This window comes from Papio anubis, chromosome 1 (assembly GCF_008728515.1).
Source record: "Papio anubis isolate 15944 chromosome 1, Panubis1.0, whole genome shotgun sequence".
Classification (NCBI taxonomy): Eukaryota; Metazoa; Chordata; class Mammalia; order Primates; family Cercopithecidae; genus Papio; species Papio anubis.
Genome location: NC_044976.1, coordinates 146,071,103 through 146,095,420, shown reverse-complemented (window position 1 = coordinate 146,095,420; position 24,318 = coordinate 146,071,103). Strand labels below are relative to the sequence as shown.

The 24,318-nt window shown below is 35.5% G+C and overlaps 1 protein-coding gene across 1 annotated transcript in view; it reads right to left on the bottom strand.

Moving 5' to 3' along the window:
* Window positions 1-24,318, bottom strand: part of USH2A (usherin) — a 790,277-nt gene that overhangs the window by 110,748 nt on the left and 655,211 nt on the right. The window contains exons 56-59 of the mRNA XM_021927201.2: window positions 19,108-19,291; window positions 18,043-18,200; window positions 4,085-4,243; window positions 2,337-2,499 (exon numbers count right to left, since the gene is read on the bottom strand). Coding sequence (XP_021782893.2) covers window positions 2,337-2,499; window positions 4,085-4,243; window positions 18,043-18,200; window positions 19,108-19,291 — 664 coding nt within the window. The remainder of the gene's footprint in view (window positions 1-2,336; window positions 2,500-4,084; window positions 4,244-18,042; window positions 18,201-19,107; window positions 19,292-24,318) is intronic.

Here is a 24,318-nt window from a genome sequence, read left to right as displayed (position 1 = left end):
GCTGAAATAACTGCCAAGTGATTCATGCCTATGTAGGTGAATATAACGATTGTATCTGGAGCCCCAGTGCGCCATTTTCATTTCACTTTAAATAAAAAACAAAATGTATCTATGTCAGTCAGTGCCCTTCTGCTGTACTCAGAGGTATCAAACAGGCTACAATTATGATTGTGAAGTGATTGTGTCACATTGGAGGAAGGTTTATTGCTTTTGAGTCTGCTAGGCAGTAACACATTCTGTTTCATATTACTCTTTATATCATTGTTTGGCTGTGACTAGAATAATCAGATGCCATCAAATGCTGTCAAATTCAATTTACAGTATTTTTCATTGAAGCGGGCTTTCTGCATTATATTTCCTGTTTTCCCTCTCTATAGCTGCCATGGAATAGTCACTGTAATCACGAGCTTTATTTACAAAACTAACAGAGTGAAGCCACGTCCTGGTCTATAACAGATACTTTATTTCCCTTTATTCTGAATAGGAATTTGATGTGCTTTTCTCATGCAATTATCATTAAGTAGATGAAAGAAAACTATTTCAAGAGGGTGGGCATTTTAGAGCCTGCACTAATGTGCTTAGCGTAAAATGTAAATTCACATTAGCCATTTTTACGTGTTCATGTGTATTTGAATCAGAAATATTATTCTTCAGATTAATGTTTGCTGAGAAGAAATTTGGCTTGCTCATTTTTGGTAATGTCATTTACATAACCAGAAATGCAATAATATTTTATCCTTTTGTAATTTTTTTCTATAAGCCCTTAGCTCATCACTGAAGACTGATCTGAATCAAAGGATTTCAATATCTACAGTTATAAGAAGAGCCTAAGTAAGTTTCACTAAGTTTCCAGGGCAGGGGACCAAATAAGGGAAGGCCTGAGGTTGCTGGACACACTAACAGAAGATGTTGAAGAGGTGTGGGGTATGAGGGTCTGAGAGGAAAGGTGTTCTGCTTTGTACACTCAAAGGAAATACATTGGTTTCAGAATGGGATTGGGTTCCTCAATCTGCAAATCCTGTATGTCTACCAATGATTGTGTTTTCTGTCTTAAGTAGCAAGCCATCAGTTGACAGGTTATTTGCCCCCTTGGCTCTTTGCATTGTACTTTCTACTCCCCTCCCTCTCACTTTCTCTATGTTTTCTCTTCTTCTCACCCTACCTACATCTCTCCCTCATGCTCCTCCTTTGCCTGCTCCTTCTCCTTCTCATTCATTATTTATTTAAAGAATACATTAATTTAAAGCAATGTTCATGTTGATCAGGTGAAGACTAGATCAGAGAGCAAAATATCCTTCAAACCAAAATGTTCATGGTCTATCTCTCTCTTCCACTATTTTCTCTCTCTCTCTCAGTCTCTCTTTGTCTCTCTCTCTTTCCTCAATCTTTCTCTTCCTCTCTTCCCTATTCCCTCTTTATTTTAGGTAGGTACACTCAATAAATTCTGCACATGATGGAACAGGCTGCTATAACACCATCTAACCAGTGGAGTGGAGGCTTATTAAAACAGAAGGAAAACTGGAGAGGAGAGCCCCTTTTTCTGCTTATGAAAAGCACCGTCTTTGGAGGAGGAGAAAAACCTTTTTAATCTCTGCATAATAAGTAATGAGAAATATTAGAATTCTTGTCTTGTACCTGGTTTCCTCTCTGGAAAGACTATGTTTTCTTGGTCAAGCAGTGGTCCCCAACCTTTTTGGCACCAGGGACTGGTTTTGTGGAAGACAATTTTTCCACACACTGGTGCGGTGCAGTTAGAGGGTATGGTTTCAAGATGAAATTATTCCAATCAGATCATCAGGCATTAGATTCTGACTAGGAAGGCACAACCTAGATCTCCCACACACGCAGTTCACAATAGGGTTTGCACTTCTATGAGAAACTAATGCCACCACTAATCTGACAGGAGGTGAAGCTCAGGTGGTAATGCTTGCTCACCGGCCACTCACCTGCTGTGTGGCCTGGTTCCTAATGGGCCACAGACTCTGTTGCCTGGGGGTTAGGAACCCCTGCTTTAGAGGGCTGTTCTGTCCCATCACTAAATATAAGTCTATGTGGGCTATAAGGTCTCAGTTTTCAAACAGATCTCTACCCAAAATGTTTTATGGTAGTTAAGACTTTTTTCCTTGGTTAATTTGTAAAAGTTTGAGCACCAATCTCAGTCCCCACTGTTAGGTACTACAAACAAACAAACAAAACAAACAAATAAAAAACTCACAAAAACAAAACATGAATTCCCATTCATGCTCTTATGGAAATATAAAACGCACTTGATTCTGCCGTGTTGGAGCAGTACACATTCTTAAATAACTAAAAATAATAGTAACAGCCAATCTTACCTGTAAATAAAGTAGTTGATGATGATTCCATTTGGTTTTTCAGGTGGCATCCATTTAATCTGTATGCAAGCTGACCCCAGTGCCTTAAGAGCAGGAGAATTAAGATCCATTGGGGCTGCTTCAGGTGTTTTGACAAACATCCTACTGCTAACTCCACAACTTCCTTGAAAATAAATTGAGGTCTTCAGTAATTTTTTCAAGCAAGGAAAAGAGCTACATATTCATATAGAAGGGTACTGATATCATGAAAATTATTTTTACCTGTGCTTTTGCATATATACTTGTACATGTGTTTCAGATAAATTTTTATGGGATGTGAACATTTAAATAGAAAATCATTTTTGGAAAACCCATTAATTAGCCACATATTTACATAGACATAAACAATAAGGCATATTCTTGTCTGAGCTCAAGATTCTCTATTTATTGTAGTCATTTTAACCAGAAAGTGATAATGCACTTGAATTTCACAAGTGTTTGTGTGGCCTACACATCTTGTATGCTTTTAATAATATTTTATTTTGCCAATATTTTAAACTTATGGACATTATTCAAACACACAAGAATCAAACAATTTATTTGAAGGATATTGTACCTCCATTGCACAGTTTCAGGGACACGGAGATGCAGATGTTGACTTGCACTTAAATCAATAAAACATTAATTTAAAATTATTTTCATGTTTATCAGGTGAAGACAGATCAGAGCAAGCAATATCCCTCAAACAAAAATGCCATGGTCCATTTTTTAGAGAAAAGTGGACAAATCAACTAGCAATTTCTGATGAGTTCAGCATAGCAAAATTGCAGACTCATAATTCTAACCAACTCCATGAGAACTAGCACTATGTGGAAAGAGAAATTCCTAAGGACATTCAATACAGGAGTTTTAACTGCACATCGAGTCTGATAAATTTCTTTAAGGTGAAGCAAAATGTTTTGTATATTATGGTGAGTTACATACTTTATTTAGCAAATGAGTGTTATATGTTATAAAACACGTATGATGACATCACATATATCATGTTACATATGATATACACATATATAATATATATAATATATCCATATCTGTTAATGTTTATACTTAATTTAAAAGAGATAAATAAAATAATGTATACCTCTCTTGATTCCCTGTTCTCCCATCCTAAATCTCAGTTTATATTTAGCTATTTATCCATTTGGAGAGAGAAAGGAAATAGGGGAGGCTTTTCCTTAACATAACACAGATACATGAAAATTTCACTGACCACAGCCTAAACCATGAAATACAAGGTGATAGTTTGTATACATGAAGTAGGGTTCAAGGAAGCACTATAAAATATGCACGATTCATTTGGGTATAATTCAACTTTTAAATAACTTCTCACTTCCTCCTCCTGGATAAAATTTAAATAAAGCCAAGGTAAATATATTTTCTGTGAAATTTTTGGAATACTCATTTGTGTTTTATATTACCAGAGACACCTTTATGTGAGCTAGGTGTTTTTCTTTCAAAGGGCCTTATAAAACAAGACTTTGCAAAACCACCATTTTAATATATTTAAATATTCATGATTTAATGTGCAGAAATGCATAATGCTTCACTCGATGCCAGACTGTGATTTTTCTGGGTAAACAGTCCACTACAAATAAGAAATGAAAAGTTAGTCTTTGTATTTGGACTGAGAATCTATTCCTTTTTAATGAAATTTTTTAATGAAATACTTTTTCATAAACACCCAGGCCAAATGTCTGAAAGACTTTCACCATTTTGACATGCTTGTATCCTTATCTCATACTGTGTGAATGGAGCCAAATTTTCCAGAAGGGTGGATTGGTGATGACCAACGGAGAAGGCCAGAGGTATTACACTTCCATCATTGAGTAAGACATTGTACTCCACAGGAATTTTGGGGATGAGGATCCCTTTAAAGAGAGAGAGAGAGAACATAAACAAATTATATATGTACACACACACACATATATATATGTATGTATGTATACATATAATACAGAATGGGCAACAAATGTTTGTCTCTTAAAAATAATGTCTATTTAAAATTTTGTAATTGAGGCTGGGCATGGTGGCTCATGCCTGTAATCCCAGCACTTTGGGAGGTCGAGGTGGGTGGATCATGATGTCAGGAGATCGAGACCATCCTGGCCAACATGGTGAAACTCTGTCTATACTAAAAATACAGAAATTAGCCAGTCATGGTGGTGTGTGCCTGTAATCCTAGCTACTTGGGAGGCTGAGGCAGGAGAATCGCTTGAACTCAGGAGGCAGAGGTTGCAGTGAGCTGAGATCGTGCCACTGTACTCTAGCCTGGGTGACAGAGTGAGACTCCGTCTCAAAAAAAAAAAGTTGTAATTGAAAAATAAATTACTTCTTACTATAGCAATTAAAAGCTGCATAAAAGTTAAGTTGGGAAATATTAGACTGTGTATTCCAAAAGTAAGAAATGTGTATAATCGCATAATCTATTTTTAAAAGTGTAATATTTCTATTTAAAAGTATACTCTATTGGCAAATAAAAATGAAGGCACATTTCACTTAAAACATATAAAGCAATTATGCTGTCATATATTTTTTCTAGGCTTACTTACTATTAAAGTTCATAAAAAACAACACCGATTTTGCTTGTGACAATAATTTTTCTGTCGAGCATTGCGTATGCCTCCTATCTGATATGGATCCTTGACATAACAGCCCATAAAATATCCAAATCATGGTCTACCTAGAGAATTCCCAGTGCATTAATTATTGGGCCAGGACAGTTCACTGTCAGTGAGACTTATGGCCCTAAATACATAGAAAATTTGGGTTCAATCAGTGCCATTTTTCACCATTCCTTCCTAAAGAAAGCAGGTCTTGTCAGTTTAGCCTCATCAAAATCTATTTATATAATTAAATGCTTGTTAAGTTTTATTTGGTCGTGAACAACAGGCATACTTTTTCAAGGACAGGATATGAGTTTTGAATGAAGAATATAATGAAATTTCCTATTACATTTTCTCCTTGATCTGAGAGTTTTTAACATTTATGAGTTTAGTTACTTACTTCTGTAGTACCTACATAAGTCTATCTTTACTCTAGAAACAGTGGAATCTACAGATAACATTACTGAGAAAGCACAGGACTCAATGACCTAAGAGAGATGAAGTCTAAGGAATGAAATGTGGTTTTGCTTTTTATAGATGTGGCCTCTATATTTACCGAGTGGAAGGGCTGGTACAAACCAAAGATGCTCAGGATTTTGTGTAGGATAGATGAAAAAGAGGTGTCTGAAGGAGATATTGATCATCTTCAGAAGTACTGATCAATTGCTTCCTCAGGAAAGGTGCTAGATTGTGTAAAATTTGGCAACCTAGACTGACAATGTTTATTTTAAATTTAGAGCATCATGGCTAAACTATCTGGAACATTTATTCTAGTAGCTTAAACTACTAACATTCTATCATTGGTTCCTAAACTCTTATCTCTAGCTTTCTATCTTTCCTGTGTTACAGCTTTGTATTTTCAACAGCCTACTAGGCATTTCTACATGGATATTCCTCAGAGGCTATAATCTCAACAAGTCTAAAACAGAGCTAGCTATATTTTCCACTCCCAAGCCTGTTCTTTTTCCTAGGTTTCCTCTTTTGGTAAGTCATAATACCATCTTCCCATTTTCCTAGGATGGAAATCTTAGAGTAAGACTTTTAAAGTGGATCCTGCCTTCTTCACTCCCAAACTCAAGTGACTACTAAATTTCATCGATTATTTCTTTGAGAAATTTGGGCTTTATATATAATCAGCAACAAGGAGACTTTGCAGGTATCAACAAGAAAATGAGAGTCTATCTATATTTTAGAATGATAGCACTGTTGGGAAGTGAATAGTGGCTTAAAAACATGAGAGACAAGACATAGGGAAACCAGTTTGAAAGTCTTTACAATGCTTGCAGAAGTAGTACGAACATGAAGAGTCATTTTATTGCATCCCTCTGTTATGCCAGGCAGCATGAATTATCTCATTTAATACTACTAGAATGTCAACTGTATAAATTAGGACTTTGTTTTCTCCAATGTGGTTCCACTGCCTAGACTTTAGCACAAAGTAGCAGCTCAATAAATGTTAGTTGATTGAATGAATGAATGAACCCTTAAGACAATACTGCATGATAAATACTACTGTTTTTTAAGATGAGAAAACTAAAACTCAGATAAGTTAAATAACTTGTTTCAGATTGCACACTGATTAATTGGAGAAGCTAGGACTTGAACTTAGGCCCATCTGACACCAACACTTATATCACTATACTTATGCTTTTCTTTGATAATGGAATCTTAGAGTAGGACACCTGCGGGAAAAATGACAAGCTAGGTTTGAGAAAACATGTGCAGTAAGGCAGAGTCGTTCTTGGAGACTGTTCCGAAGCAAGGAAACAAATGATGGATAAGTAAGAATCATTACTGATGGAACAAGCATATTATAGGTAGAAATTTAAAGTTCTGCAGACCAAGTATCCCAACCTGAAATACACCTACCCTGGAGATTTATGGGATCATGTCAAAGGATATTCAAATACAGGAACAATCATAGTACCGTAGGTCCTCGAATAATGTTGTTTCATTCAACATTGTTTCATTAATATTGATGAGGAAAAAAATTGATTCCCAGCTGCAGTCATTGTCTGTGTGAAATTTACATGTTCTCCCCATGTCTGCGTGGGTTTTTTATGAGTACTCTGGTTTTTTCCCATATCCTAAAGATGTTCTCATTAAATTAATTGGTGTGTTTGAATGGTCCTAGTCTGAGTGAGTGTGGGTGTGTGTGTGTGTTCCCTGTGATGGAATGGCCTTGAGCTGCCTGGTTAGGCCCTGGCCACCCCTACCCTGAACTGGAAAAAGTGTGTCAGAAAATGAATGAATGAATGAATAGTTGTAAAGATTCATTAAGTGTGTTACTATCATTTAGATGTATAATAATAAACAATGCTGTACAAAAGCCTTCTGTGAGCTTGCCCTATTTGTGATTGTTTTTTACTAATAAATGGTGGTAAGGGGAGTTTCTTCTAATTTCTGCTCAAAAACATTTATCCCTGTGGCTGTTGTCACTCGCTGATTTGCCAAAACTTAGGTTAAAAAAGATCTTGTTTCTGTTAATCTTTCTTAAATGTATGTATAGCTCATATTTATTTCAGTTTAATATTAGAAGTGTTTTGGTCTTTCTTTGATGATGTTTAGTTTGGTGATGTTTTCGTGACCAGAAATATGCCTTGCAACTTAAATCTTGCTTGTGTCAAGTAGCCTAAGCTAAAATTGATTTCCTTATATCTTTTCACTCAAAGTTGAAGTTTCCAAGAACCTATCAATGACATTAAGGACTTACTGTACCTCTTTTTGGAATATCACTTTGATGTGGAAAATTTGGGAAACACATATTTCCCTGTTTGAGGAAGGGGAACCAGCAGAATCCCGTTTCTTTGTTCACAAAAATTGGGTGTGAGTTTTTCTTTCTAAAAGTTCAAGATTAGAAAATTAGATGCATGGTGAATGATTAGAACTTTTGCTAGCGAATTGTAGAGTTGAAGACTCTGTAATAGTCACCTCAGAATGAACCAACTGTAGGACAGAAGAAAATGTTTATGCTGATGTGCCAGTGTGCTGAACAAGTATAACTGTTCATACTGTAACCAAAGGACAATGTAATTTTAGTCTCTTGCTATTGCTTTAAAATGAACTCAGTGTGCGTTTTCTACCCTAGACATGGGATGAAAAGTTGGCCTGACTCATGACACTTCCACTTAGTTTCAGGTAATAAAGAGTTCTGTACGATTTTTCTCCATAAAGAAACAGGAAAAGATGCCATAACAAAAATTAAATGCCTAAAAAATAACTTTTTCTCTTTACTGGTATGGTGAATACACATAAGAGGCCTATTTAAAGGCTATTCTTCCAGGCCTAAATCACCACTCCATGACAAAAATGGCAGTTTTTACTCAACAAGATTGTAATAATTAAAATGAAATTTGAGAGTTGGATAAGGAGAATTGATTATAGAGACCATTTGAGACTCAGTTCATTAATGGATGAGAAAAATTTAAGTACTGTGCCAGAGGTAAAATAAAGAGTAATGTAATCAGGCTGCTTCTTCCTCTCTGCAAAAAAATATTTTTTGGAGCGTGTTGCTTGAGGTAGTAAGAGAGATTGAAGAAGGAATTAGGGATCCTCTCAGTTTGCAATTTGACCTTCAGCAGGAAGATATGCTTATGGAAATTTCCATCCAGAGTATCCTGGAATGACAAAGCATTCCATATCACATTTTGGGCATTTCTCCCTATTGTTACCCTGCCATAGCAGTAAAGCAGGGAGTAATAAAAGCTGTTGTTTGAAACCACAGGGTTTTTTTTTTTTTTTCTTTTGAGATGAAGTCTTGCTCTGTCGCCAGGCTGGAGTGCAGCGGTGCGATCTTGCTTCACTGAAACCTCTGCCTCGCGGTGAACCCACATATTTACGATAAAATGAAGAAGGGAAGAATTGCCAGAACCTTGAACCTGTTATTGGGCTTAGTTTTCTTCAGATCTTCCTAATATCCTGAAATATAACAGTGTTATCACTCTTCAGCCAATGAGATTAGTAGAAAATGTTTTCCCAACGATCAATCGTATATTATTTTTTGGATGAAGACAAACACTGGAATACAATGGCAAATTTACATGAATTTTTAAGATAAAAAGCAAGACGTTAAAGAAATTGCAAGCTAATGATGATTGCTTCAGGCTCTGTTTTCAGACCACCTGGGATTGCATGTTCATCCTGTCTTCTTTGTTCCTAGGACAGTTCTCACAGAAAAGTTTGACAAACACACATTCATAAAAACATGCCATCATTCTTGTTGAACTAGACACACCACAGAGTGGTGTCAGACAGATCAAATCCTTCTTCTGCCCTTATTTCCCAAGCGCCCACTGCCAAATTAACTAACCTCTATGAATGTTGTCTCTTCATGTGTAAAATGATGATACTAATAGCTACCTCATAGAGAGCTGTGAGGATTAAATTAGAAAATAACTGTAAGCCTTTTAATATATTCTCATAACATAGAAAGTACTTAATAAATGGTCAACATCTCTACAAAACAAAATGGAACAAAATGAAATAAAGAACAAAAAACAGCTATGGCACTGTTTTCATGTGCCCTCAAACACTTTTGAATCCATCTTTCATATAAAGTTGCTATTCCAACTACAAATAAATGTTACATTCATTCAAGTTAATGTCTTTGTAACACTATTTTGTTATCTGGTTTTATTTTTTATGTGTACTTGGATACGATCAAATTGCATTCCTATGAAAATATTGTATTATTCATTCTTAGCAGTAATTTGGAGTGGCATTCCCTCCAATTCATCTGAGGTTGTTTTACTTTATGTCTTCAGTCTGTACCTACTGTTCTGCTTCCAGGCCTTGCATCCTTCAAGAAGAAACTTTTGTTGTAAAAAGGACAGGACTCCCAGGGGATGAGGGAACAAAACTGTGCTTCTACCGCTTGTCAAATATAAACATAATCTTAATCCAGATTTAAACATGTCTAGCCAAACCATGAGCATAGAAAATGTATTTTTCACCTCTTCGTTAATCAGAAATAAATGTCCTTTACATATACCTATGAGGTACTGAAACAGAAAATGCTCCTCTAAGCCGTGAACACGTCAAACACTGACATGCATTTAGGAAAGAGAGCCCCCTCCACTGTCATAATTTACAGGACTGTGACATGAAAGTCTCTTGTGTTCCTACAAACCCTATACCATCTGCAATGAGTCTGAAACGACTGAGCCCCCTGGTATTCTGATGACTAAATGAAATGAAATGGGCATATTTGTTAAAGTCAGCTGGGAAGCCACACGACTTGGTTAGTTCCCGAGTTCATAAATTTATGTCAGAGCAAGAGGAGCAGTGGAAGCTCAGGTGAACCAATTTACCCTAAGTGCAAATGGCAGTTTTGTTATTTGGTGTCAAAGTTACCAGTCGCACAATGACAAGCTGCCATAACACATTTTCTTGTTCACTAAAGAACAAGGATTTTGTTGGTTAATATTCCTTGCAATGCTCCTTTTCATAATTTACAACAACTAGATGCTGATAGGTTATTTAACATTTATGAAGTTAAGATGTAATCAGAAAAACCCTGATTATCTTTACAAATAAAAAAGTTAAATTATTCAACTTTTTTTTTTTTCTCCATGGCTTCGTTTCACAGCAGGTGCATACTTTACAATGGGACAAGTCAATCAATAATCCTTTTTTAAATCTTTTTTTAGGAGCTGGAACAGGAAAAATTCTAAGAGGAAACTATTAATTCAGTTTGATAGAGGCAGTTGTTTCAAAACACTTGGTTGCACTTAACATGGTGCTTTTAACAAATCGAGCTAAATTCTGCACTATATATGTAGGGGCATCTTGATTAGGCCTTTTGTGGGGAACAGAAGTAAAATAGGACCCTCTTGAACTCATTCATACCAATTGTATGGAAATTTAACATTGGTTGTATAATAGTTATCATTTATGTCTTTTCTACCTTACTAGATGGTAGGGTTCCTGACAAGAGGGACAGTGTCTCCTTCCTCTTTGTAACTTTTAGGGTGTCCAGCATCATATTTTGACCCTGAGTGGGGCTCAGAAATCATTTCCATGTTAGTTACATGAATAGAGGAATCAATTTACCCAAAGGCAAATGAATTACATCCCATGAAGTTTTGAGCCACAAATAAAATGATTCTATTGGGTTACTGGGTGGACTGATCCTGAATTACATTGTCTTCATTCATACTTCCTATATATACAGCAAAAATCAGTTTTTTAGCTTTTAAATGGGATTACAATAGAACTCATGAAAAATCATTTGCTTTAGGCACGGTTTAGGTTGAAAAATATCGAGAAAATATAGAATAGTAGTTTTGAGTCAGACTTGGACTCAGACCCATGGTGGGTCAGCCCTGCTCTGACACCTACTTAAAGAATAACATAGAGAAAATAGCTTGGAGTGTCTAAATTGACCTTTTTCATTAGTAAAATGAGGAAAACAATAGGACATACTACATTAAGTTATCATGAACACTAAATGAGATATTTGATAATCTCTTAGCAAAATGCCTAGCATATATTAAAACTCAATAATGAAAGATACATTTTTAAATATCCAAAATAAAATGCAAACCACTGAAGTGAGTTTTACATTTTCTTCTGAAACTCAACACTCCTCATCATTTGGTTATTGCACTTATAAGTTAAGAAAAGTGAAACAACTGTCAATGTTGAATCATCCCAATTAATGTAACGTGAATCCTTTAGAAAGCTAATGTAAATTTTGACTTTAAATGAATAGTATCCGATATAATACACTGCAGCTGATGAGTTAACTGAATGCCAAGATGTCTAATGTCCATAAATAGACCATATTATGGTTAGGTAACCTTTAATCAAAATGATAAATAAAAACATTTATATTTCTAGAGCAATATTAATAAAAATTATTTCTCAGTGAATTGTTGCTAATTCCTTCTTTAATGGAGTAAGATATTAATGTTAAAGGAAAAGCACCAGTATTTCAATATTGTGTGTTAAACCTAAATGACTCACCATCCTCAGTGAGAAAAAGTATGTGTTTAATGCAACGGCATTGTTAATTAGAACATGATTAAGGGCTAGAACAGTTCAAAATACAGTCATCATCTTGATAAATTAGAAAGACTGATTATTACCTTCAGAGTTTAAATAATTTTGAATGTTTAGATTCTTAAACAGCAGGGTTATCTATCTCTGTTTTTATTCTGAGTAAACCATTTATGTTCCATGAAGCATTTGCTATTTAATTTTCCATAATTTTTAACCTATTAAGGTAACATACATCCTTTGTTCTCTTTAATACAAATGCTCTCTTTAATATGAATACAAAAGTCCTGATCCAATGTTGAGAGTTAGTAAAAGGTGAGAGGGAATGTTTAGGAATAAACTAACGTGGTTTATATTACCTGGAGGTTCAAACAATAATGGAGTTTTACCATGCCATCTCATTTACTTCATATAACAGTATAAGGTAGGCATTTAATATCCCCTTGTACAGGTGAGAAACCTGAATTTGGGAAACATTATGCAGCTTGCCCAAGGCCAGAGGACAACTAAATAGTGGAGTCCATTCCGTGTTAGAAAACAATATGTCCTTTTCTGAAAGGTGAAAAAAATTGCACATCCATAAGACAAGAGGCAGTCTTTGGAAAATACATGTATGTGCTCTGTTTGTCATTAAAGAAGAAATATCTCTCTGTTTCTCTGCCTCTCTCTCTTTGTGTGTGTGTCTCTGTTTAAGATTAAGTTAATGTAGAGGAAGGATGACTTTAAGAGAAAATCAAATGTTTGAATAATTTTAAATGGCAGGATATCCACAATTTACATTTGACTGCATAATAGATGTGGAGGCTCGCTCACCGTTGTGTTCCTCCATTAATTCAGCAAAATTTTTATAAGGATATGCTGTTTGTATGTCACCTGATTTAGAGGTTCAAATGATACTCAAAAGGCTAGAGATCTTGATTTTCTAGAGCTTGGAGTGTTTTGGCAATGTTACTACTGACATTTATCAAGGAAGAATAAGGTAAAGTGGATGAGGGTTTACCCGCGAGATAGGGGAATATTTACCAAGACTTTAAAATAGAATTTGGATGATCTCTTTACAGCAATTTGAGAAGTGACTCTCCTCCCCTCCCACCTAACTAAAATCTTCCTGCACCTGGAATCTGGTTTTAAGTCATGTCTATTCCTTCTAGAATGTGTAGGTAAAGCTTTCAGGTTACTACTTCCTTCACACTGCAAAACGTTATTGTTGCCATGTGGATATCTCCCCTTCAGGGGCTCACCACTTTCCACGAATAATTCTTCTGGTTTTGATGCTCCCAGTAAAATATTATTCTCCCAGAATCATTTGGTTTTCACCAACACCCAGCTCTGTTTCTTGGCTCTCTGAGCTACTATTTCAAACATCATAGTTGATCCATCATAAATCTAAGAGACTTTGGTCAATAAATGAAAAGTCGATTTGGATTTAAGGTTACCCCAAAGACAGGAAGGAACTGGTCTTAAAAGGCAATAGCAGACAGTAGACCTGAATTTGAATCCTGGCTCTGCAGTGTGACATTGAGCATGTTATTATATCACTTTTTTGATTTTCAAATTTCTTACCTTAAGATGGGGATAATAATATTACCTGTCTCCTAGAGTTTGCATAAAAATTAACTGAGGTAAGGCAGAGAAAGAGCTTATCAGTGTTTGGCACATAGTAGGAGTTTAACAAATGGCAAATACACCAAGTAATATGAATATATGTACACGACATTTGTTATCAGTATCACAGGTACTCTCCCACTGGGTATTGTCACTATTCTCTAGATCTTACCTTTCACTAGTAGGACTTACAAACATGTACTAAGACTTAGTTTATTTATAGCATTGGAACAATAATTTGAAAACTGAAAATCCAGTTAATTGTCTAGGTAATTTTTCAGTTGCCAAGTAACCACATAGACAGTTTTTCTCCCAGCAACTTACCTGTCTAAGGTTACTCTGTTCACATTAACCACAAAACAAAATGCATATTTAAAAAATCAAATAAAATTTAGCCAGTATTTTGGCTTTAGACTATGAGTATCCAATATTTTGGCTTCCCTGGGCCACATTGAAAGAAGATTAATTGTCTTGGGTCACATATAAAACACACTAACACTAACAATAGCTGATGACCTAAAACAAACAATTGCAAAAAAACCCACGAAAGTTTATGGATTTATGTTGGGTGGCAATCAAAGACACCCCGGGCTTTAGGTTGGACAAGCTTGCTTTAGACATTCAAGAGAAACTGGTGGATTTATGTTTTCAGAGAAAAAAATTATTGTAATTCACCAATTTCACTTGGTGAGTGTGATCCATGCTTTTGGTAAATCATGTCTATTCCTTTTAGATTTTTGGATGGGTAGGTAAAGCTTCCTAGTTACTAGTTTCTTCATGCTGCAGAGATCATTGTTGTCACGTGGCTGTTTTCCCTTCAGCGGCTTGCCATTTTCCACAATTACCTCTTGTAGTCTTGGCACGCCACTGACACATCCAGTAAAACATTGTTTTCCCAGAATCATTTGGTTTCAACAATACCTAGGTCTGTTCCTTGGTCCTCTGGGCTACTATTTCTAAAAGCACTCGGTAGCATATCAAAGTCATATGTGGAGTTTTTAAAAAGCTCTATATTTCTTGACTCTATCCCAGGAGATTCTTAGTAAATTTGGGATTGAGAATCTGTCTTTACACAAGCTTCCTAGGTGATTCTAATGTTCGTTCAGGTTTGGGAACTACAGGCATGGACTGTTTTGCCCATTATTCAGCTCTGTCTATGATGTAATCATTTTGTAATGGCAGGGAGTATGATGAATACCTAGAAAACTATTGTGAGCAAATAAACAATCTCCACTTACAAATTTATTTTCTTTCTGTTTAAAATATATATTTGTGACTATTCAGGAATAGAAAAATGTTTTTATTATCCAAATCAAAACACAGCGTGAGGTACTTTCCAATAAAATCAACTGTAGATTACACACAAGTCAAAATCATTTGACTGTTTACTGAGTTTAAAATCCTTCTAGGCACCAGGAAAAAGGTTTAATTTAAGATTTTAATCTTTCCTTATATTATATGGTTTCTGAAATGGATTTTGTGCATCTTAAACTATAAGATTGACAAGTCTGAATATTACAGATTTATTAACCATTGGTTAAATGGTTAGAGTTAGTGTGTAAAGCATTCTACAATATCCCCTAGGCTGGACCAGAATGAACAATTTATACAAAGCCTGAGGTATGTGAGAGTTAAGGTCATATTAAACAAGCGAAAGTTGTGTTCTATTCCACAATGATACCTTTCAAACATGATACATTAAACATTTAAGTGTGATATTGAATTCAAAGAAAAAAATGACACATGCTGGGAAATTTGAAAGAGGTCCAAACCTCAGTAGGCAGTTTTATTATTTTGAAATGGAGGCTTTGAGACCCAGCAAATGTTGGAACAAGAATGTTTTAAAATGAGCAATTAAAGACAAAAAAATAATTCTTCAAACAATCACCATTGGTATCTATAGAATATTATACAGAACTAGATAACATATTTATTATATAAATTACTTCGTTTAATCTTTACAGCAACCCTACCTGCCTACATGTAGGTGTTATTGTTATCTCCACTTCACAGATGGAGAAAATTGAGACTTAGAGACTAAGTTCAGCTAATAGCTGGCAGTACTGGGATATGAATCCTGGCTTTTTCATTTGTCTTACTTTCATAGTCATAAAATAAAGATATTTTCAAATCCATACTGAGCATGAAGTCTTCAGATTAGCAATGGCAACTGATATGTGTAATAATGTTAAAATAACAGATATTTTGATAAACAATGGGACTTCCCAGTCATATGGTAAGGAAATCACCAACTTTGCTCATCACCCTGAAATTTCCCTTATTGTTCTTGCAGAATTTGGATTGTAGAAGACCCTAGTCTGAATCTAAAACTTTCTTGTCAATACGCTAAATCTGGTCTTAGATTGGCTCTATCCAGCTTCATTTTATTTTGTGGTGCAAAAACACAACAGCACAATAAAAATACCAAGAAGAAATATACTAAAAAATTGTGGCCAAGCACATTGGCTCATGCCTGTAATCCCAGCACTCTGGGAGGCAGAGGTGGGTGGATCACTTGAGGTCAGGAGTTCGAGACCAGCCTGGCCAGCATGGTGAAACCCCGTCTCTACTAAAAATACAAAAATTAGCCAGGCATGGTGGTGTGTGCCTACAGTCCCAGCTACTTGGGAGACTGAGGCAGTAGAATCACTTGAACCCAGGAAGCAGAGGTTGCAGTGAGCCAAGATTGCACCACTGCACTCCAGCCTGGGCGACAGAGCAAGACCCTGTCTCAAAATAAATAAATAAATAAATAAATAAATACATAAATAAAATTAAAAAATCACAAGATAACAATGATATTCCATGAAAGTAGAAATCAATTCTGTAAAGGGGACTGTAAATTTGTATATTTCCCACAGCAGAAGATATGTCTCTATTGACATTAAGAACAGAGTTCAAGAATATCTACACTCTTAAAACATAAAGATTATAGCACTTTATGATGCATTCTGCCACTATTAATTATTCCTTTATATTTTATTTAATATGTTGTACATTTATTTTAAAACAAAAGTGGGTGAAATAATGCACATTTAATATTTTAGAGCAACTTATATTTTTCTTTGCTTATAAAGCTCTTTGTAAACTTTCTTTTGAATTTTGAGGAAAAATAATCTTTTCTCTTTGATCTTAGATTATAGCAGAAGGTGTTGGTATATAAGAACTTAAGTTTTATGTATTAGGCCTTTACACTATCTTTATAGCTATACAATATTACCTGTTTTGACCGTTCAATTCAATAAAAATAGGCCTCTGCTAACTATGTTATGGAATGGATCTACTGATGGCCCAAATGGCTGTTACTAACTATTTGGTGCCTTGTTGAACTGTAGCTAAACTTATTCTAATGGGGACAAAAAGGGTGTGTCTCAATTTCATCTTAAGACTAGATATTAAAAATAAAGTCACATATTTTTGAAGTGTATTTAACATCTTAATCAATTTTAAATTTTACTTGGAAAGGAAAGTCCCCCATGTGTCCTTTATATTAAAAGACAGAGAAAGCAAATCTCACTCTACTCTTTACTCCACGGTATTAACGCAGTCAGGATTTTACCCGAGGATGGTGCTTATTTCAAAATATAATATTGCACTAAGTCACAAGGCAACCCAATAATGACTAAATGGCTCAGTGAAGGCTATTCAGCTTACAGAGGAAAAATGCAGCTACCATAAGTGGTCACAACCCAAGGTACATGGGCGGAGTGAACAACTGTCTTTCCAAACTCCGCATTCGCTGATATAATATAAAAGGAATGGTATAATGTCAATGATCCAATCTAAGGAGTCCCATGGAAATGAACATTCAAGGTAATTCTGACCTATATGACTTTCATTGGATATATTAATAGAAGAGGAAGCCAGGCGCAGTGGCTCGTGCCTTTAATCTCAGCACTTTGGGAGGCCGAGGCGGGTGAATCACCTGAGGTCTGGAGTTCGAGACCAGCCTGACTAGCATGGAGAAACCCTGTCTCTGCTAAAAAAAAAATACAAAATTAGCTGGGCGTGGTGGCATATGCTTGTAATCCCAGCTACTCAGGAGCCTGAGGCAGGATAATCATTTGAACCCAGGAGTCAGAGGTTGTAGTGAGCCGAGATCGTGCCATTGCACCCCAGCGTGGGTAACAAGAGTGAAACTCCATCTCAAAAAAAAAAAAAAAAATAGATGAGTAAAAAGACAGATTTTTAGTCTCTTGTACTTGAAAGTGTTGCTTTCATAGAAAGATATATATACTTATACATCTACACTGACATCTAGATACCTGTATCTCTATGTATGTATGTATGTACTCATGCATCTACACACTTAGAAGTGTGGTTTAGATTCTGTTCGTATTTATCCAGGAGACCGACTATGTCTTTCTGATTTACTATATTAACAGTTCCATTCTTATCTCTATTTAATTCCTTTAAATTATTTACACACACACACACACACACACACACTTTTTTTTTACCTGGTGGTGTCCAAGCTACAAATATAGAATAAGGCCCAATTACGGTGATATTATATGGAGGATGGATTTCTTCTGGTGTTGACATAGGTGTTTGAACAATGTAATCATCACTAGTACTGCTGCCACCTCCAGTTTTGACTTCTAACTTGTAAGTGTATCTATATTTAAAAAGAAAGAAGAATTGTGATAAAACCATGCACAAGAGACTTGAACAATGATAACGGGGTTTTGTATCCATTGCTTAGTTCTACATTTGTGACAAATTGCAAATTCTTTGCTCCCTTTCCAGAAACTTGACTTGGTAATTTTTCTTGCACAGGCAACATTCTCTCCAAACCATTGTAATTTCAGCTGCTTTCAACTTTATTTTTAACCTGCTAGTAATTCATAGCTTTTCTTGAAGATTTCAGGAAAGTCTTGGAGTGTGCTGGTGGATTGTGGAGGATTCAAATTAATCTTCCCCATTTTTAAATGGGTTGGAGTTCAGGGAAATATGTTTAGAGAAAGATGTTTTTAAATTGATCTGCTATTCCTTACAATAAAATGAAATTGATCTCTACTTTCTACAATAAAACATCTGTTGATTTAAGATATGTTTTTGTCTCCGCTGAGAAATGAATGGGAATGAAATGCAAATATGTGGAACTTTTTCCTCTAAAACTACTCACAACTATATGTAGTGTAGCAAGTAGAGAAACATTGTACAAGAAGAAAGGAGAGTTGATGCAAAACAAAACGCTTTACATCTCTTTTATTGCTAGTTTAAGGATGCATGTTTTTGAAGATAATTTGGTAATTTTTAAAGTTTAATACCTCATGTATTTTGCATATTTAAAAATTCTCATGCTTTTATGTCAAACAGAAGACAAATTATTTATATTTTTAAGAAATTTCATGTAGTCTAAAGACTAAATGATTTAGCACTTTTATCAGTTGTTGAATGGCCAAGGAATGAGGAAGTTAATTAAACAATTTAATAACTTTCAGTTGGACATGCATTTCTTACCAACCCAGAGAAATGTACAAATCTTGCTGTATGATTGGTAAAGTTTTCTTTTAGTTTACCTGCTATTGGGCTCCAGGTTTTTATCAGTGAAATTCTGCTCTTCACTGCCACCCAGGAAAAGCAAGTTTCCATTACGACTCAATTGATATTGAGAAATGAGGCCATTGGGCTTTTCTGGCAGACTCCAATATAATTCCACAGTTGTAGAATTGATGATAATGTGTCGAGGTGTCACCCAAACTCCTGGCAAGAATAACGCAATGAGGTTTTATTGTTAGGATAAAATAAACAGTGTATCAAAAGTCACACCATCCCTCCATGAACTGTGATATTTTTTCTGTTGATTTTAAAAAATATCTAACTGTAAGGAACAAAAATACATAAATGGTGTAAATATATTTTTATTACTTTGATTATTTTATTTTTGAATTGCCTTTGGAAAGTGAATTTCAGACAACTAGCAGTGGATAATTTCTCTGCCTTGGTTGTCACTCTGAGTGCATTTTAAATCAAGGCCTGAGAGACTATCTGGGGAGTTCAAACTTTTTAATACGATTTACCTGGAATATGTGAAAGTAGGCATAATCGAGTATTTACCTGAATTATACAATTCAACAAATGAGTGCACTTTTCCTTTTTCTTGCCCATCAGTGCTATGCTTTCTTCTCTTTTCTTCTCTGGCTATGCCTCTGGCCTCGTTTACTGGGATGTCTTCCCCTCCTGGACCTTGAAAGGATGTAATGCCTCAGAGCAGTAGGCTCTGTTCTCTCTCTCCTCTCTGTGTTTCCTCCTTTCTCTTCTTTTTCTCTCTTCTCTTCTCTTCCAACACTGACTTCCCAGGTGATCTCCATTCAGCATGGGTTTTAAATATGCATATGCTGAAGACCCCCAAAGGCATATGTCTAGATTGAAACTCTCTTCTGAGTGTCAGACTCAAGAATCCAACTGTTTGCTTGACACCTCCATTTGGATGACTGATGATATATCAAAAACTAAAAACATGCAAAACAGAACTCTTGTTTTTCCTGTCTATAATCTATGTACCTCCGAATCTTGTCCATCTATCCATTTTCTTGGACAATACACACAAAAATAATGATCATTGAGACTTTCACTTTTCATACCCCCAAATGTAATCTAACATCAAGCCCCGAAGATTCTATAAGGTATACTTCCCTGTATCTTTACTTTCACTTCGCCTGGTTCAAGCCACATTTCTCTCTCTCAGAAACTCCTGTCATAGCTTCTAAACTTGCCTTCATGTTGAAATCTTGGCCTTCCGTATTCCATTGGGATCTTTATAAAAGTGTATAAAGTGTATATGTAAGCCAGTGTCATCTTTATGAACCATATAACCCTTTTGAATTTATTCCTATAATATAATCCCAATTTCTTATTATGACCCATGTGGTCCCACATTTTATTGGCTCTGGCATGCATGGCAGCATTCTTTCCACCTTTCACAGAGCTGTGGCCATGCCAGATTCCTTTCTATCCCTAGAATGCTTCAGGTTATTTCCTACATCTGGGCTTTTGAACTTCCATTCCTTTGACCTGGAACACTTTTGTTCCCTTGCAACATGACATTTTTGAATTTTGTTCTCCTATGCAGAATTGCTCTTATATGTAGAATGTTCTCATATGTTCTCATAGTTCAGTTACTTGTGTAATTATCACCTTATTGATAAGACCTTATTTTAACACTCTCTTAACTCTAACTTGAACTCCATCTAATGGAGTCCCAACCTAGTTTCTCTGTATTGCATGGCTTTTTCTATTTCCTTCTTAACACTCAAAATATCATAATAAAATTCTTTCTTCAACATACTATTATTTTTACGTTATATGACAGTGCAGTCCACTCCTTTTTCCTGCTTTGATGCAAAATTACTTCCATGGTAGCAGGGATCTTCTCTGTCTTATTTGTCAATGTATCTCTATGGACAACACAATGCCTAATACAGTTTAGTGAATAGATTTATTGTAAATATATCTCCTGCAAAATACTATGCTAAGCACTGCAGGCAGTTCTAGGGAAAGCAGAGATGACTAAGATGTGGATCACTCTTTCAAGGAGTTTATACTTCTGTCTAAAAGACAAAGTATACACACAAACAACTGTAATTCAATGTCAAACATTCAAATACTCTTATAGATGTACAAACCTATTGATGGAGAACCCAGCAATAAGAAAGCTCAATCCTACCACTTTATGTTGTTATCGAGTTATACTCTGATTAGACACTGTAAATCTCTTCTGGAGATTAAAAAAAAAACTCATTTCAATATTAGGTTCCCTGTAATCAATAGCTTTTGCTTGATTGTATCTCCTGTGTAGGTTACTCTGCATAGGATAAGATTTTGACACTTCAGAAGAAAAATTTTCAGAAGAATAAAATGCAATTTATTTAGCAGCATCCTGAAAGAAACAAGATAGATTTCAAAAATGTCTCAAACATCCCAGCTTTCTAAGGAGCAATATATTCCTGAGAAGAGAGTAGTTCATTTTGTTCTGAGAGTTTGCTCTGTTCTAGGTATTTGGAAAAGTTCACAAATCATAGTATATATTTATGTGTGGGTTTCTCTGCCAACAGCTGCTAGATGATTCAACCAGAGTTCTGATTTAAATGTAATATTAATTTGTTGATTCAAAAAATAAAGTATAAAGTCTTAACTCATAATCTGCTTCCTGTAGTTATATCTTTTTCATCTTGAATGTTGTATTAAAAATCACCAAGATACTAGAATGGCTATTGCTTGGTTTCTGATTTGAAACAGTCAATAAACCCTGTGGATGTGGAGGAGCTAATAAAATAAAATGAAACGTAATTTTGGGTTTGTTTCAACTTTTAAGTAAAAGTTGAGTTTATTATTTATACAGGCTGGCAAAAGCTCTGTTCAAATTGGTAATAACTCCATGTCCGTTGGTTTGATTGATAAGATGCAGTTCAAATGTATACATAATCAGAAAGTGCTGCATTTTTACTTGGATGTTGATATGGGGACATCATTATCTTGGCAGCTGCAAGAAATCTTTGCTAGAGTAAGATGATCTTTGGTGGGATATATTAACGAGTCCTAGGTGGAGAATTTGTCCGCTTCACCATGTAACCCCAGTCTAAGTCTCAGGTAAAACCAGAAAAACCTATTCTGTATAATAAGGGAGCAAATTGAGGCAGTTCAAGGGAAAGAAATGAATAGTAGGGAGGAAAGTAACCTAAGAGGATGGGGTGGGGTAAACTAGCTGAGAGGTTAAAAGGGGAAAGGTAGAAGTAAACCTTTGTGGGCCTCTTTACACAATGACAACCAGTATAATATGTCTACTGTATTTGTTTTAAATTTATCTTGAGTTGCATGCAATATTACCCACTTCTCATGTCCCTACAAATCTTCATTCCAATTCAAAATTCCCAACATTTATTGTGGATTGTTTTTCTTGTGAAATCTGGTGATAGGAACCAATTTTGTATTAGTTGATGTCAGGGATGCACTGAATTCTGGACTATTTAGTATTTGTTAATTTATTCACTCAACATTCTATCTGACTCTGTGTCATTTTCTGTGTTGGGCACTGTGGATATGAAGATAAAGACTCACTCTTACCCTTCATGGAGTTCACGTATCATGGTGAATAAAGATAAGTTGATAAAAAATTGTACTCCAGTATGATACATGCTTTAAGAGAAGGAGACACAGTATCCGTTAGAACACTTAGAAAGGGTAACCTGACACAGACTGTGGGGAGAAATGGAGATGGGTAGGAAGTAGGTGGTTGTAATGGAAGATTTCAGAAGGGTAGATGTGCAAACCAAGTTTTGAAAAGGTGGGCATTAACTGAGTGAGGATGTAGGGAAAGGGAGTTCAGGCTGAGGGGAACCCACAGAAAGTCCTAGAAATATGGGCAAGGATAGCAGGACTGCACATACCGTGGCATGACTGGTGCATTGCATGGCATGTGGGGAAGACTGAAAGCCTTGAAAAATTGATGGAAGTTAAAACTTGAGGGGTCCATGTTGCTTTGCTAAGGAGATATGGATGTATGTCTTCCTGGAAGGAAATGGGATTTTATGGAGGTGACTAATATGGCATATTCTTATTTTGTCAAAAGAGGAAAAAGAATTAGGATGTGGGATGTGAGAAAGAGGAAAAATGACTAAAAATGACTAGAGGAAGCAAACCTAGTTAGGAGGATCCAGAGAACTTCTCTTCTTATAACTGTAAAGATGTGAACCAAGGTAGTGGTAAAACGGATGGTAAAGAAGAACAATGTTTTAAAAAGTCCTTAAGATTTAAAACAAATAAGATTTTATGAAGAATTATGTATTACATATGGAAAAGGGAGCCATCAAGAATGTCAAGCTTTGGGCTTAGGTGATAGGTAGGTGGTAGTATCTGAGAGAAGAAGAAAAGCAGGTTGAGGAGTAGAGTGGAGTGGAAGAATTAAGTGAAGTACTGAGGTTAAAGTTTTTGAAAAACACCTAAATATAAACATGTAGTAGACCAATACATAAATAGGATTTAAATCCACAAGGGTAGTTTTAGTGTTTGGTAGCTCTCAGCCTCCGTTAGGAGATAAAGCCAGTGCTTAAGAATTCCAGAACAGCTTGGGAGTTATAGTGCAAACAGTAGAGGAAAAACAAAGGGCGCATAAACGTTAAAAGAAGGGCAGAGGAAGAGGAATCTAGAATGAAACTGAAAAAGACTGGTTCTTCTTTTCCCTTATCTTTTCCACATTGTCAATGCTAGAGGAAAGGATGTCTGCAATTTTGCATGATTTATCTCTAAAATGAATTAGAATTCACTTGGACTTCAGTAATTGTAGAAAAGAAGAGTAATAATTCCATTCAAAATCTTCCCATTATGTGACTAAAGGTACAGGTACACAGTTTTCTATGAGGATAAAACTGTAGAGTACTGTGTCCAACTTATCAATGAGGTTGTAATGTGCATTTATTTTTTCTTAGATTGAAAATGATAGGCAAGTGAAAAGAGCTCAGGTTGCATTGGCTATGCTAAACACTTCTTTTAATTCTCTTCATGTTCACTTAAAATATTCATATATGAGATCTTCAAATTATATCCGATATATTTCAAAATGGCATTTTATAATTAGTTATATCTGGGTGAATAATTTAAAGTGGTATACTTGTTTTCACTTTACAATAAAACAACAAAACTTAATGTGATTGCTAAGGTGTTCCCAAGTTAAGCATTCGTACTATATTTATATCATATATGGGTCATATATAAATGGCACTTATTCAGCCAGA